General features: G+C 46.0%; 1 protein-coding gene across 3 annotated transcripts; it reads left to right on the forward strand.

Annotated features, from left to right (window-relative positions):
• The first annotated feature begins 388 nt into the window (after positions 1-388).
• On the forward strand, positions 389-16794 carry CUNH16orf46 (chromosome unknown C16orf46 homolog). Of its 3 annotated transcripts, none has more exons than XM_088458353.1 (3): positions 389-563; positions 13426-13619; positions 15720-16794. In XM_088458353.1, exons 2-3 carry the CDS (start codon positions 13434-13436, stop codon positions 16647-16649), a joined length of 1116 nt encoding a protein of 371 aa, XP_088314479.1. In that variant the 5' UTR covers positions 389-563; positions 13426-13433; the 3' UTR covers positions 16650-16794. The 3 variants fall into 3 exon arrangements, with proteins under 3 accessions (XP_088314479.1, XP_088314478.1, XP_088314480.1); XM_088458352.1 differs by lacking the exon at positions 389-563 and adding an exon at positions 7589-7749; XM_088458354.1 differs by lacking the exon at positions 389-563 and adding an exon at positions 7739-7825.
• The last annotated feature ends 247 nt before the right edge of the window (positions 16795-17041 follow it).

The raw sequence follows: 17041 nt of genomic DNA on the forward strand, positions 1-17041 counted from the left end.
CCCTATCTCATTGCTAAATGGAGCCCTAGATAGATACACACACACATTTACATATAATATGTCCCAACCTAATATGATGCCACTATATGAATCATGTGAATAAATGTAGTATATTTGTAGTCACGTTGTTGTATTAGTAATGTATAACAGCGTGTAGTAGGACTATACACACACCATTATTATGTAGGTATATAATATATGAGCTCAGTACACTACATTACATTTTGCATGGAAAGAAAACTTATATTAGTGCCGCTGTGGCCATTACACGTTACACCCACTGACATGAGTGGGGAGGGGGCGGGGCTGTGGCTGACGCCGCCGATGCCCCTCTTCCTGCACCCAGATCAGCACCAAGGTCAGTAGCTCAGGGAGACAAGGAGGACTGGGGGCGGCGTATATTGTACGTCACTTCCGGCACGTGTCCGCTCCGGGTCGCCCATGGCAACGGCGGCGGCCTGTAATTGTGCTGCTGCAGAGAGGAGGATGGAGCTGGCGAGGAGAGCACCCCGCACCGGTGTCACGTACACCCCCGCACAGGCTGCACCTATGCTGTAGACGCGGTATGTACCGGCTCCGGCTTATACTCATGGCTGAACTAGGCAACCTGTGGGACTACAAGTCCCAGCGTGCCTCGCATCTGGCTGCTCCACAACAAAGCCGCAGGCTGCTACCCAACTCCATAATGGTTTCTAATATGATGCGTGTGTCTGTAAAGCAGGTGCACTGTTGCACAGTATGACCTGTGACATGCATACATATGTGTGTGTAAAGCAGGTGCACTGTATGACCTGTAACATGCATACATGTGTGTGTAAAGCAGGTGCACTGCTGCACTGTATGACCTGTGACTTGCATACATGGGTGTGTAAAGCAGGTGCACTGTATGACCTGTGACATGCATACGTGTGTGTAAAGCAGGTGCACTGTATGACCTGTGACATGCATACATGTGTGTGTAAAGCAGGTGCACTGCTGCACTGTATGACCTGTGACATGCATGCATACATGTGTGTGTGTGTAAAGCAGGTGCACTGCTGCACTGTATGACCTGTGACATGCATACATGTGTGTGTGTGTAAAGCAGGTGCACTGCTGCACTGTATGACCTGTAATATGCATACATGTGTGTGTAAAGCAGGTGCACTGCTGCACTGTATGACCTGTGACATGCATACATGTGTGTGTGTGTAAAGCAGGTGCACTGCTGCACTGTATGACCTGTAATATGCATACATGTGTGTGTAAAGCAGGTGCACTGCTGCACTGTATGACCTGTAACATGCATACATGGGAGTGTAGAGAGGAGCTCAGTCACTGGCCCTGCCTGCTGCTCTATTGCTGGAGTGTGATCAGCATTGTTACACCACCAATATAATAGCTGCAGTGCTGTACTATGGCAGAATACAGATCACATATTATCTAATGTAGGTATTGGCTGAGGCCACTATCTGACTATAGATGGATACGGTGCATTCTGTAATATTACTCTGTTACATCTGCTTAGATTTGTAAAATACACCCAATGTAAGACAACAAAGGTGAGATATATATTAGGCTAAGTTAAATGAACAAGAACACAATTATTTTAATTTTAAGTACAATGAAGCCACAAGCTTAATATGAAGTGCCGCATAAGGTGTGTGTATATATATATATATATATATATATATATATATATATATATATGTGTGTGTGTTATTAATAGGGTCTGGTTTGTTCAGCGAATGGAACACATGACCAGTATCCTTAACCACTCTTGCAAAACATTCAGTAAGGTTTGGGCCCCCTGGTTGTCCTTTTTCAATGCTAGTTCCCCATTCATTTAATCTTTTTTTTTTCTCCCCCTTTACTCTTCCTCTTTGACAGTACTAGCCACACTGTCTCCCTTTTTCTTCTTATCTTCTACTCTCCTTGCTGGTCTCTTTATTTTTATTCTTCCTTTTAAAATGTAAAATTGTATCCCACAGTTTTGTACTTACCACTGAATTATGTTCTTGTGTATTCCTATTGCTATGTTCAGTGAAGTTTGTCTGTCTCTTTGTAGACATATTTTGATGTATTTTGTGTGGATCTTTAATAAATATACCTTAAATAAAAAAAAGGGGGGTGGGTACGGCGCCAATGCGTATTTATAATGAAGTGAGGAGAATATATAGTATATGTAGTGTCAAATTGCAGTAACTTAACCTATGACATTCCGGTGTCAGCTCTAAGTTAATAGTAAAATACTAGTAAAGGTATTAAGGAAGATAGTAGTAACAATTGAATTAACAACAAAATGTGAATTAAATGGATTTTTTTTTTTTGTTAAATCCTCAAATTGAAAATATCCAGCATAGTGTATACCTACACCATTAAGGTGAAAAAGTGCAAGTGCAAAATAAATATATGAAAAATATATACAATTTATTCAAGAACAATTGAAAAAATAATATTAAATTAAAGGGGTGGGTTACACAAGTAAAAAGCTTTAGTACAACTTTTAAACCTTAACAATACATTTAGGAGCAATTATAAGCATGAGTTTGTAGAATCCAGAGGCAATAAATAAGTTAGTACAAATTGATTGAAAAGGAGTAAAAAAATATATATATATCTCTATCCTATTTATGTATTTGCAAAATTAAGGTGACATGTCCCTTTATTTTTAATTAGTACACATTCAAAGTAAGGTCAATAACACTGAGGTGTAGTGTGTCTAGTCATTCTGAATTGGACTCATGATGGGCACACACTTAACGATGTGTACCCAGCCGATGTGTCGTGCGGCAGGTCCCGGCATCGGAAAGTGAGTACTCGCTTGCCGATGCCGGGAGTGACAATGCGCCAGTGGGGGCCATGTTGCATTCGGCAGCATGGCCCCCGCTGATATCGCCCGTCAGAACGACGGGCGATGTAGCTGACAACGTGCAGGAGCGCGCATCGTCAGCGACATAGCAGGTACACACTACCCAATGCAGACAATATGTCCGAACCACCAGATCGGACAATATATCGTCTAGTGTGTACCAGCCCTTAAGGCCCCCATACATCGGCAATTGATTGCAGCAATCGTGCACTTTGCAATCGATTGTGTATAAAAATCTTTCCCTTTTTCAATCGATTGAAGAGATGCCACAATCGATTGTGTATAAAATACTTTCCCTTTTTCAATCGATTGCTGCAATCAATTGCTGATGTATGGGGGCCTTAAGAGTGTAACTATGTCCCTGTGCACAATTTGTGATTACCTTCTCTATAGTAATGAAGGATTTGTTAATCTGATCCATGCACACGCTAGCACCAAAAAACAATGATGTGGATGTGAGCACTGTGCTCTTTATTATATTATTAAGAAAGTAGACCTTTTATAGTCAGACTGAAGTTTTCCGACATGACGCAGTTTTCCAGTGTTGGTGCTGATTTTCTAGGTAAAAATATGTAAAAATGAATACAAATTGTATTGTTTAAAAGTATGTTGAATTAGAGCCACAAATATTGAACCTAATCCACATTGACACTTATACATGTATACAATCCAATAACTACCATTGTTCATGACAGTGTGCGTTTGGTATCCCGGCGGCCGGGATGCCGACGCTTACATTACCGGCGCCGGGATCCCGAAGATAAGTATCGGGGTCTGAGGGAAGGCTAGGTTTAGGGTTAGACACTAATGGGGGAGGGTCAGGTTTAGCGTGCGGGAAGGGGGGTTTAGGCACCAAAGAGGGAGGGTTAGGGTAGGGAGCGGGGGAGGGTTAACATACCGACCAACAAGTGTTTGTATGTTAACCCTGTCGGGATTCCGGCGTCGGGTTTCTGTTCGCCAGGATCCCGACTGTCTGTATTTCATACCGATTCTGTTCATGACATTTATCTATGTTAACATTGACATTGTCAAGACAAAGGAGTACATTCTGAGTGGTATTGTTTATTCAAATTTAGCATTTTTATAATTCAAAGCTCAAAATGTTTGTTTTTAATTAATTTTTTTAATGCTTTTTGTCTTTTAAAGCTGCTTATTTACACACTTTGGCAATTATTTTGATGAATGCTACTACTTTTAAATGTCAAACATGGGATACTTTCAAGGATCTAAGCTATAATCATTCGGAGGTAGCATCATTCAAAAATACACAGAGGGGTGGTTATGCAGCAGTGTTCCTCCACATGATTTATAGATTGCTATTTGAGGAACATTAGTGTAAAGTACAAGGCAGTGTCCTGTGTAATTATTTATTGAAACTGCTCTGCTGTGTGCAGGTTGGTGGAATGACCTTGAGTTGCTCTTGAGTTGCGCAGTCTGCTAATCTTATCCTTTAATAATCAAACATTATCGATTAGAGCAGAGGTGGCCAAATTCCAGTTCTCAAGGACCATTACCCGTTCATGTTTTCTAGATCACCTAGCTGGTGCACAGGTGTAGTCATTACTGATGTTAACATATGTGATCTGGAAAACACGAATTGTTTGGTCACCCGTAGATTAGCGTGATATTTAATGTGAATCACTATTTTATATTTACATTTTAGTTTCTTTTGATAGTAAAACACTTTACTGCAATATTATTAGCGGGGGCCATGCAGCCGAATGCAGCATGGCCCCCACTTTCACATTGTCACTCACAGCATCGGCAAGTGTGTACTCACTTTCTGATGCCGGGACCTGCCGCACGACACATCGGCTGGGTACACATCGTTAAGTGTGTGCCCATCAGGAGTTCAATTCAGAATGACTAGACACACTACACCTCAGTGTCATTGACCTTACTTTGAATGTGTACTGAAGGGACATGTCCCCTTAATTTTGCAAATACATAAATAGGATATATATTTTTTAATCCATTTGTACCAACTTATTTGTTGCCCCTGGATTCTACAAACTCATGCTTATAATTGCTCCTAAATGTATTTTTAAAGTTTATTTACGTCAAACTTATCGGGCAGCTCGAGCCATTGCTAAGTTGGCCGTCCAGGCAGCGGGGGGGGGCACGGCTAATTTGGCCATCCAGGCAGCGGGGAGGCAGCGATAATTCGGCCGTCCAGGGGGGGGGGCCACGGCTAACTCGGCCATCCGGGGGGGGGCCACGGCTAACTCGGCCGTCCAGGCTGCCGAGGGGGGGGGCCACGGCTAACTTGGCCGTCCAGGCAGCGCGGGGGGGGGGGGGGGGCGGGCCACGGCTAACTCGGCCATCCGGGGGGGGGGGGCACGGCTAACTTGGCCGTCCACGCAGCGGGGGGGGGGCCACGGCTAACTTGGCCGTCCAGGCAGCGGGGGGGGGGGGGGGGGCACGGCTAACTTGGCCGTCCAGGCAGCAGCGCGGGGGGGTGCCACGGCTAATTTGGCCGTCCAGGCAGCGCGGGGGGGGGCCATGGCTAATTTGGCCATCCAGGCAGCAGGGGGGCCACGGGGGGGGGGGGGCCGCAGCTAATCTGGTCGTCCTTGGGGGCGCGGCTAATTTGACTGTCCAGGCAGCAGGGGGGCCACGGCTAACTTGGCCGACCAGGCAGCGGGGGGGCTGCGGCTAACTTGGCCGACCAGGCAGCGGGGGGGTCGCGGCTAACTTGGCCGACCAGGCAGCGGGGGGGGTCGCGGCTAATTTGGCCGACCAGGCAGCGGGGGGGGTCGCGGCTAATTTGGCCGACCAGGCAGCGGGGGGGTCGCGGCTAATTTGGCCGACCAGGCAGCGGGGGGGGTCGCGGCTAATTTGGCCGACCAGGCAGCGGGGGGGTCGCGGCTAATTTGGCCGACCAGGCAGCGGGGGGGGGGGCCGCCGCTAATTTGGCCGACCAGGCAGCGGGGAGGCCGCGGCTAATTTGGCCGACCAGGCAGCGGGGGGGGGCCGCGGCTAATTTGGCCGACCAGGCAGCGGGGGGGGGGCGCGGCTAATTTGGCCGACCAGGCAGGGGGGGGGGCGCGGCTAATTTGGCCGACCAGACAGCGGGGTGGCCGCGGCTAATTTGGCCGACCAGGCTGCAGGGGGGGGTGGCCGTGGCTAATTTGGCCACCCAGGCAGCGGGGGGGGGGGGGGGGGGGCGGTGCACGGCTAATTTGGCCGCCAAGGCAGCAGGGGGCCACAGCTAATTTGGCCGCCCATGCAGCGGGGGGGCCACGGCTAAATTGGCTGTCCGGGCAGCAGGGAATGTGTGAACATATAATACATCCAAAGGGGCATGAACACAAGCAAATAGTGGTAATTCTAGCACCCTGCACTTGCCACAACCCATGCAGTTCCTCATTCCTGTCTGGGGTGTTGCTCTCTGCTCTGGTGCTTCTAGCACACTCAGCTGGCAAACCTTTGAGATACTGACCAGAGTGTGCGAGAAGCACCAGAACATAGAGTGACACCCAGGCAGGAATGAGGAACCTCACTGCTTGTGACAGGTGCAGGGTGCTAGAATGAACACTGAGCAAATGTGAAATTGCTGCTAGATGTGGGTAATTGCAGCCTGCTAATGGCAAAGTTATGTTCAGTAGCTCAGAAATGAATTTTTCAAACAGTTCGCTTAGGAGCCCACACTGAGCAGTCACTGTAATGTGCTAGGTGGGATTCAACACAAATATAGGTTATTAGTTTAATAATTTATATATATATATATATATATATATATATATATATATATATATTAAAAAATCACCTTATTTTTCAATATTTTCTTGATTTAGCCTACATGAATGTTGATTACTGTCTGTGTGCTCCTGCCCCTTTGAATGGGGCATATAAATATGAATTAATTGTTTAGGTCTACTCACTGCAGTCTACCTAATACAGATGTTATTTTAGTTTGGTTGGAATTACCCATTAATAGTGCAACTATGAATAGAATCCTATATACTGCAGGTTTTGTTCTGATCAAAGTGACTAGTTATACACGTAACAGTGATCGCGGTGAGTGGAAAACAATGTTGGGTCCCGGGGTCCCCTCACTTTAAAAAATTGGGGTCCTACTTCACGGTTTCTGGGTCTTATCACATATTATACAGATTGAGGGTAGACAGCAGTTGGGACGGTGTTGGGGGCAGGTAGCAGTTGGGGTAGAGTTGTGGGTAAAGGCAGAGAGAAGTTGGGGTAGAACTGGGGGTAAAGGGGAGTAAGGGCAGACAGGGCTGGGGGAGGGTAAGGAGGGGATAAGCGCAGACAACAGTTGCAACAGTGCTGCTGGTCAAGGAGGGGGCTAAGGGCAGGCAGTGCTGGGAGTAGGGTGGTGCAGGGGTGGATAGCACCTGACGCAGTACTGGGAGCAAGGAGGGGGTTAGGGGCTTTTACTGGCATTGCTCAGAAGGGTCCCATCACACACTGGCAGCACCCTGGCACTGCACAGAAAGCTCCCATCACAATAATGCTGGAGAGAGCCCGGCGGCATCACGTGACCTCGAGGGGGGGATCCGGCGTCACCTGCCCACAGACCTGTGTATGGAGGCTTGGAGCAGTCACGCTGTCAGCCTGTGCGGACACTGCGGAGCAGGGAACGGCAGCTGCTGGAGAGATCCCGGTGGCATCACGTGACCGGGAGGGGGGGGATCCGGCGTAACCTACCCGCAGACCTGTGTATGGAGGCCCAGAGCAGTCATGCTGTCAGCCCGTGCGGTGCAGGGAACGGCAACTGCTGGAGAGAGCCTGGCGGCATCACGTGACCGGGAGGCAGAGGTCTCAGGCGCCAACTGGAAGATGAGATGCTGCAGCCATTGGCTGAGAGTCGCTGATGGAGGTCACTGGGCCAGCAGCTGTGGCGCGCACACACAGCAGGAACCGGGTACTTTTAAAAAGTGCGTCCCTAAGTGCCTGTAGCGTGTAAATACATGCTATAGGGCATATTTGCCAAACCCTGATGTAACCAATTCAGTGAGTACAAATCAAACTTGCACTTTATTATAAGTAACAGAGTATATACTAAACTCATGTCTATGCATTCAGGGGCTGAGTCTCTGAACGCAGATTCACAATAATCGGAAATCTGTGTGTGCTCTGGACCCGTTCTACTCGTGTGCAGAATGGGTCCTGCGTGATCACAAGCAGCCCCTGCTATGCCTAGGCAATTAAGGGGTGGTGCAGGGGTGGAAACTGCCAGCATTCCTGGAAACGGGCATGTTGCCCCCGTTTTCCAGGAGTGGCAAGGCCAGTATCTGCGTTCTCGCAAGCCGGCCAGCCTGCATAAGCTGAGGCTTACTGTTATCCCAGACCGTGACCTCAGTCGCAGTTCTGGGATCGCAAATGCATAAGGGGTGCCATACAGGGGGTGTCAGACACCTCTTGCTATATTTGCAAGGATGGAATTACAAAGCTGCTTGCATGCAGCTTTGCAATTACGTCCACTACTAAATCACTCCCTCAGACAATACCAGTGTATCATCATCTTTATAAGATGTAGTTCATATCCAAGGAGCCCCGTCATTTGTCACCAAATGCTTGGACAAGCAGGCACCACTTGTCGGTCAGTATCCTAACCCTCCCTCCCCGCTGCTAAACCTATCCTCCCCCCCCTAGTGCCTAACTCTCCCCTTAACCCCAGTACTTAACGTCGGGATGCTGGAGGTCGGGATTCTGACGGGTGTCGGGATTCCGGCACCAGCATTCTAAGCGCCAACATCCTGTCGGTATTATGACCGCGTCCCCACTGCACATCTAATGCCAGTGTTGGGTACAACCGGACACAGAGTAGGCCCCTCTATTTACTGTATGTCTTTTATGAAGCTAAAGGTTATGGCCATTCTCAGCATAAATACCTTTTTCAATCCTCAATGGGGCCCAACACAGGTTCTAGTGCTTGTATGCTATGTAGAAATTAAATAATTAACCCACTGGTTACACATCCACATTTAGATATGACTTTTACATAGATCTATGAGTGTAGTTTAGTTTCCAATGTAAATTACAAACACTCAGTACTAGGGGAACTGAGGTCTCCGCACCAGAAAATGGTAACACACCCTAAATGTGACACAAGCAGTTATTGAAGGTAGAGGTATGGGATCTAATATCCTGAAACTTTTTGTTCCAAGAAGCAGAGAGGGGAAAATGTAAGTCACAGCTGTTACTATGCGATAATGCCGTATACACAGACAGAATGAACAAGACAAATCTCTTACAGTCACCATTAGGAGCAATGCTATACCGTTTAATAAAGGCAGGAATGGAGCATGGGAGAAAGAAATATGATGATTTTAATGTGTTACTATATTTTGTGCACCAAGCTACAAATGACAGAAAAGCAGAACATCGTTATCCAGCTCTCTCAGTAATCTTTGTTTCCTGGCATATACACTGAACTGGCAATAGTCATGAGGCTCGATTCAATACAACACGATGCTGAACAGCCCAGGAAGGGAGCTCCCGGAACTATTCAATTCATTGCGCTGTTTGGGCCGACTAAAGGATTTCTTCTCTCATCCCCCTGAGGGTTCGAGGAGAAATCCGACACAAATGCCGGCCGCGCGGCTGTTTTCCAGCTTAGCGCGGCGCTAACAGCCTCGTGGCTGGCACTTTAGTTGGAGAATGATGATTCACACGACTAAACACCCAGGTTAAGCTGCGAGAACCGTCATTCTCCGACTTAACTGCCAACTGTCGGACCAAACCGCGCGCTGAACTGAATAGCTCCAGGAGCTCCCTCCCAGGGCTATTTACAGAACATCACACATGTACACAAGCCGTGTCTTATTTTTAGTACGCATGCATTTTGGAGAATTTTTATTTTGTCTGATGCTAATAGATTTGCATTTAAGTGCGGTTGTTATTTTCTGGCTAATTTGACGGAATGCTTAGAGAATTGCGACATCTTGGTCCACTCCCTGTGCTGTGAGAGGGAAAGGCCTAATGGCAATACGTACCCAGCCTCGTTCCCCCACCCACTCCAGTGACCAGCTGCCTCTTCCCTATGGGAACTCTGCTGGAGAGGAACATTTTACAGTTGGCAGGTATGCTGTAGTTTCAGATTGGAGTGTCCAGAGATGCAGGATTGCTCGTCTAAACAACTATATCTTACATTCTCACAGCTCAAAGTTGTTCTTAGTCCTATTAAATAGTTTCTACCTGAAGTGGTATCCTCTTACATGTGATGACCGCACCCATTATTTGTGTTACCTGCAGTATAGACAGGAACACCAGTTTTCACTTGTAGTGGCCCCTGTTACCAAAGTGCACAATCTGCTCACCGGTACTCTGCTGCCTCCAGGTATTATTGAATGTAGTACGTTTACAATAAGCTGGTGCACTCACAGATACACATGTATGGGACAAGTTAGCGATAACACAACGCCCCATAGCAGAATGGAAGATACTACTATAGAGGTGTTCCCTGCATCACAATGGATCATCGCATGTGGAGCAGAACTTAGAGACATGCAACTGATAACAAAGTGGAACAAGTAAATGGTCAGGGCAGGTTGCTAAGGAGCAAAATGATAAACCAGCAAGGGTCAGGGCTGGCGGCAAGAGAGTAGTCTCTAAACAATCCAGGTGGGGGCAACTGTAGAACAGAGCAATCAAAATCAATCCAAAGTCAGGAGAATGACAGGCAGAAGATTAAAGGTAATATAGCTAGGTCAATTGCAGACAGGCCTGAATACTATAACCGGCAGCCTGTGAGTACCACGGAACAGTGTATAAAGCATCTGTGGCAGGTTGGGTGCAATATTCCAGCTGTGACTATCCTGACCAGCAGCAGAATCCTCTTTTGGCAGCCTAACCGTAACCATTCCCCTAGTGCCTAATCCTACCCTCGTCAGAACTCAGCTGCCATATTGTGACCGGTCACTGGGATCCTGACTACATCCCCTCAACTTCTCAATCAGACTCCAATTACCCCAGTGAGAGACAGCTACAACAGGGAATAAACTTGGAACATAGGCCGAGAAAGCGGCAGTTTGGAGAATTTCCAATAGACTATTTCATATTCCAGATAGAAAAAAACCTATAATACAATGATATGGAATAATAATAATAATAATAATAATAATAATAAAAAAACACCATAGTAAATACTAATTCTACCAGGCAAGGGGCGACTTAGTGGGCAGCATGTGTGACAGTTCCTCATTGTGACTATCTGTGTGAAGGCCAACTGGTCGTCTTCCATCAACTTCATTAATCAGAAGTGGCTTCTCCTTGGGACTGTTCCTTTGCAAAATTAGTGATCAGCTCTGGTGCGCTAGCTATATTAATTATGCAGAATCTGACTGTGAGTTATTTGCCAGTTGAATGCTGCCATCACCGATGTCAGAAAATTGCTATGTGACACTCACTGTAATTGCAGTTTCCTGGCGTTCCTAAACAGCAGCATAGAGCTGACCTCCCTTAAGTTGTGAGGCTAAATTACTTTGGGTCCTATTTATTAAGGTATATTGTGGCATATCCCCCTAAAACACCGATTTTTTAATGTTACCCACAATATTAAGGGGTTTATGTATCAAGCAGTGGAAAGTGTGAAGTGGTCCAGTGGAGAAGTTGCCCATAGCTTCCAATCATACTTCAAAGCTGATTGGTTACTAAGAGCAACTTCTCCACTGGTTCTCTGCTTGATGCATAAACTTCTCTGTATGCTTATTATGTATGAAGGAGGGACCGCAGCTTCTTATCACGGATTTGGTTTTGCCTGCCTACAAAAGCCCCGATAAGTGCCTTCATCAGGGCGAAGTGGATAGTCCTGGGGGAGGTAATTAGCCATGGCTAATAGGATACCGGCCTTAGTGTAATATGGCCCTGATTCAGACCCGCTCGCTGCCGGTGGCAGCTCGCAGGTCTGAAGGGCGTTTTTATTTTCAGTCCGGCCTCCTGGCCGCTTGCTAAGCTGTGGGTGACCACCCACAGCTTTAGCGAGCGGCCAGGTGATGGTCGCGACCATCGGGGCTTGCGACGAGACCCTTGTGGTAGGGTCTCATCTGCCGCAAGCCCAAATGAGCTTCCGGCTCTAATAGAGCCGGTAGCTCACCACTGACATCACTCGTCACAGTTGTATGAACCCCTGATGAAGGACCCTCTTTCGCTTTATTCTTTGAAAGTTTATTTTAATGCCTTCACCGTTCAGGACAGTCCATAGGAAATGCTGCTTTATACGATGTAACAAGTGGAATCATTTCTTAACACTAGGCGATTCTGCGGCCATGATGCAGCCCACTTTCTCCACACGTGTTGTTAAATGCAAAACCATTAATAAGCATCACTTGAAATACCTTTAACAGCCTGGTTTGCTGTTGATCCATTTTAAATAAGTGATTATACAGTAAGAACCTGCAGTGCACTCTAAGAGGCGGTTATTGATGATGGTAATTAAAACAAGTTTTAACTGCAAATGATTTAATTTGCGGCATCGGTTGTGTGAGCAGACGTCAGTCAGTCATTAGCAGAAAAACATCAACACGCAGTTAAATAGCAAAGAGACTGCAAATGCTGGCCATCTACTGCCACAGAGGGCTTTGGTATGAGTGTTCCACAATCAAAATGTCGACAGTGTCAGATGGAAGCCGACCTGTTTGTCTTGGCAGTGTTAAAATACTTTCAATCACATTATGGGCCTGATTGAGATATATACACTAATGGCATCGCAGCTGTGTTCCGGTATGTGGCGCTGTGCGCAAATATTGAAATGCCGCAGCCACCGGGATTTATATTGAGACTCCATCCTGCGGCTTTGTAAATCCAAGCATCTGCTTATAAATACGCGGCATATGTCGCTCATCGTCTTCTGAGTAACCCTATGATGGTGCAAAATGGCTGCAGGAATGGAGACACAGGAGGCGTTTTTATTTTGTACGGGAGAGCAGACACAGGCTGAGACACTCCTTTAAAAATGGTTGTGACATTCCTGTATTTTTTACAACCACTCTTGTACCTCCCACAACTCCCTGCCTGTCAATCACACTGCGAGTAAAAAGTCGCTGTGAGCGACTACAGTAATGTACCTTGACGCATGCGCAGTTTACAGATATTCGCTCAACTGTGTAAACGTCATCTCTGAATCACGTCCTGTGTATTAAGTTGCAAAACCGACCCTGTTTAAATGCTTTAAATTGTATTCTCATCAGATCGGCATTACGGCTTCCACCTGACACTGTCCCCGTTCCGAGTGTCGACATTTCCATTGTGGAGCTGCCTCACCTAGACCTCCGGATGCTGCACTGTGTCATAAAGAAATATTATATCATCAAATAATGGACAGCGTGCTCTCTTCCTAAATTCTCAGCCAGCTCCGGTGCTAGACAGCCTGGGCTGGTTTCCACTAGAAGAGGGAGATTGAGACTGGGATCCCCCTAATCATCAACACCAGGCTGAGCAGCGCACAGCTGGTACTGCTCTATGGAGTTCTTAAATGTGTGGAACGTCACATTATTATGGTAGATTTCCAGTTCTGTTACTTTTGACCATTGTCCCAAAGAAATACTTAATGTTTAGTAGTCAGTACTTTATTAAGTAAAGTTGTTTTTTTTCCCCCCCTATTTGTATTGCAGGTACAATAATGGCTACCCTAGACAATGATCTCCCATTAGAAGATCATGAGAAAAGTCTTCAGAAATGCTGCTCCGAAGATGAAGGGAAATGGGAGAGGGATCTGACTGAGTCGCTGCTGGAGATCAGCGAGAAGGTTTTTGAAGATGATCAGACGTCGGTAGAGTGGATCATAAGGACTGGGTGGGAAGAAGCTGTAAGTAGTTACTACATGTCATGTTCAATGGGTGAGTTTTCTGTCATTCAAAATAGCTTTCTGTACCAGAGCATTTGTGCTGCTAGTTAGATGGACTGAACAAAGAACGGGTGTGGTATAAGAGAGAGACAGTAATTAGTTAGACAATGTCTAGACAGGGAAAAAAGTTAGACACAGACAAAAGTCAGACACATTAAAGTTAGACATGTAAAAAGGTACAAAAGGTCGATAGGGTCAAAAGTTCGACACGAAAATGGTCGACACAAAAATGGTCCACAATAATATATATATTTTTTTTTTTTAGCCCTTATCTTCACCCTAACCCTCCCCTTGGTGCCTAACCCTAATAAAAATTTTTTAAAAAAGGTGTTGACTATTTTTGTGTCGATCTTTTTCATGTCGAACTTTTGACCCTGTTGATCTTTTGTCCCTGTCCAATTTTTACATGTCTAACTTTAGTGTGTCTGACTTTTGTCTGTGTCGAACTTTTATCATCTGGTGTCTATCTAGACGGTCTGGCTATAGTCCGGAACCCGTCATTCTATACATAACGGCCAAAGAATAACATTCTCTAGGTGGGTATATTTAACCTTTATTCATATAGCAGCTAGTTTATGTATTTATATTGCAATAATATTGAAGCAATCAAAATCTGCCACTGTGCAAGTCTATTTATACTAGTATCTCTGTAATACAGAAAAGTGCACCAATCACTGTGAGAATGATTAGTCTATTCAATAAGGACAATTACACTTCTGATCTATCTTTCTAAAAATATCTAACTGCTCAGTTTTAATTCATACCCAGCAGCAGTGTATCTACAGGAAGTGAATGCCTATGGCGCCTTCTATGTGCCACATCCGAGTTTGAATGGCTAATAACACAAACACATGACCTTAAACCTAAAATACAAGTTACCTTTATATAATAAGAGGAGCCGCCGCCAGTGTCCTCCCAGCCCGGCGCCGCAGGGGAACTCCAAGCCGGACGCACGCTGAGATTTTATTACCAGCGGGCACCTGGCTCCTTACCTGCAGCGCCACGGTAGCTGGAGTTCTCTCCTGACCTCTAGCTTCCGGCTCTCCCCATGGGCACTAAAGTTCCGAGGAGCAGCCGACCGGACGTAGGAGCAGGGTATAAGGTTTTTTGGGGGGGTTTTTTGTGTGTAAGTGGCACTACAGAGGACTTACTATGGGAGCATTACTATATGGGCACTACTACAGGGGAATTACTATGGGGGCATTACTATAAGTGCACTGCTGCAGGGGACATTACTATGGGGGAGCTGCCAAATTACTGTCTTGCCCCGGGTGACAAAAATCCTAGTTTCGGCGCTGCCGGTATCCGTTGTAGCCCTTACGCTACAGTATCACATTTTTCTTCGGAGCCATCTATACTTGCAGTAGGTAAGCTGAATCCAAGCCCGTCAGTAAAGTGATAGCTTAGCTATCACTTTACTTTATTTTCTCTTTGCAGGACGTGCACACAGACCCAGCTATAGAAATGTGATCAATTATTTATTATTTTATTATTACCAGTTATTTATATAGCGCACACATATTCCGCAGCGCTTTACAGAGAGAATATTTGGCCATTCACATCTGTCCCTGCCCCAGTGGAGCTTACAATCTATATTCCCTAACACATGCTCACACACATACACACTTATGGTCAATTCTGAGGGTAGCCAATTAACCTACCAGTATATTTTTGGAATGTGGGAGGAAACTGGAGTACCCGGAGGAAACCCACGAAAGCACAGGGAGAATATACAAACTCCACACAGTTAGGGCCATGGTGGGAATTGAACCCATGACCTCATTGCTGTGAGGCAGTAACGCTAACCATTACACCGTCTGTGCTGCCCAATTACAAACTAACTCTTTATAGCTGCAATAAGAAATTAGATTTACTTTGGAAATCTAATTTCTACAGCCCTGGGCTGTAGTGAAGGGACAGAAGCCATATTGGTAAGTACTATTTCAGCCAACAAAATATCTGCATTTACTCTGTATGCGGCAGGTGCCCATTACTCAAAGGTTTTCTTTGCAAGTATAATCCAAGCAGGATTAACGCCTTGTGGTTTTTTTGGGTTTGCAGGTGTGCGGGTGGGGTCCAGTTTGTGCCACAGCCTGTCTGCACCCCCAGAGGAAATCCAAGAAGCTCAAGCAAGGAGGCTCCACGCAGTGTATTCTGTGCCTTGATCTGTATTTTCTGCCAGATGGTAAAGACGAGGTTCCAGAAATCAAATGTACAACACACAGTGACCACGAGGAGAAATCTGTGAGCGAGCAGAGCCTCTGTGAGCGAGGATACCTTTTACCTCCTGCAGATGAGGACTTAAACCCAGAGTCTACAGATCACTGCCTTTCCACGATTTCCAGAACACAAGCCTGTTGTGACAACGATTCCCCTGCAGAGGTGACCATTAGAGGACAAAAGGAGAGGAATTCTCAAAGCAGATCAGCTCAGCTCACCGGCAGAGCCATTCCAATATGTACTAACTCTTATAACACAAAGGAGGCACAGCCATTCACCTCACCCGTATCCCTGCCACCGCTCAAAGCTCCCGCTGGCAACGGATTTACGGAGCAGCTGACAAGAAGAAAAGCGTTTCTGATTCAGCAGCTTGAAAAGATTCCTTCTGCTCCTGTGATCCACAACACAGACCTCAGGGCAGAGAGGAGACTGTTGGAAGCCACAAGTGAGAAGTTAAAAGTATCGGAACCGCTTTCCTTTATCACCTCTTTTATGCCAAGAGCACACTTGGAGAACCCTGACCGTCTCCAATGGCAGTGCTCGTTTCTAGCCCAGAAATCTGCAAAAGAGAGCTGCCTTCCGACCACCGTAGGCTTTCTCCACACTAGGACAACGCAGAACAAGCGCAACGTCCAGCAGCATATAAAAACTTTCAATGACCATAAATTTAGAAGACCAAAATCAGACACCTCCCCACTGCTGGGAGACACAGTGTTGCCTTCACTCACTGTGAAAAGGGTGGCAATACCAGTGAAAGTTAAACTGTACTAAACCGCCCTTCCTTAGTATTCCTCAATAAAGGTTCTCTACACTGCATTGTCACAACCAAATTAAATGTTTGTATGTTATCAGCTACCTCCTATTGTTATATTATGTATAGTAACACTGTGCCAATAAACTCAATGTATGAAACAAATATTTTAATACCTGAATTGCCTTTCCACACATGTTCAGCTGGTAATGTACAATATGCTGATGGCAGGTGCACATTCACTAGAGTATAGGCCCCAATACACTAGCAACAGATTGGGCCAATCCCCAGACGTGGGGTCGGCACATCGGTGGACTTCACTGATTTGCGGATCAAAATATGATTAATAAATCCGGGAATTTTTAACATGTAAGAATTTTACATATTCCCCAACTGATCGGTGATCATTGAT

The sequence above is a fragment of the Taudactylus pleione genome, unplaced genomic scaffold (assembly GCF_031769625.1).
Source record: "Taudactylus pleione unplaced genomic scaffold, aTauple2 ptg000828l, whole genome shotgun sequence".
NCBI lineage: Eukaryota > Metazoa > Chordata > Amphibia > Anura > Myobatrachidae > Taudactylus > Taudactylus pleione.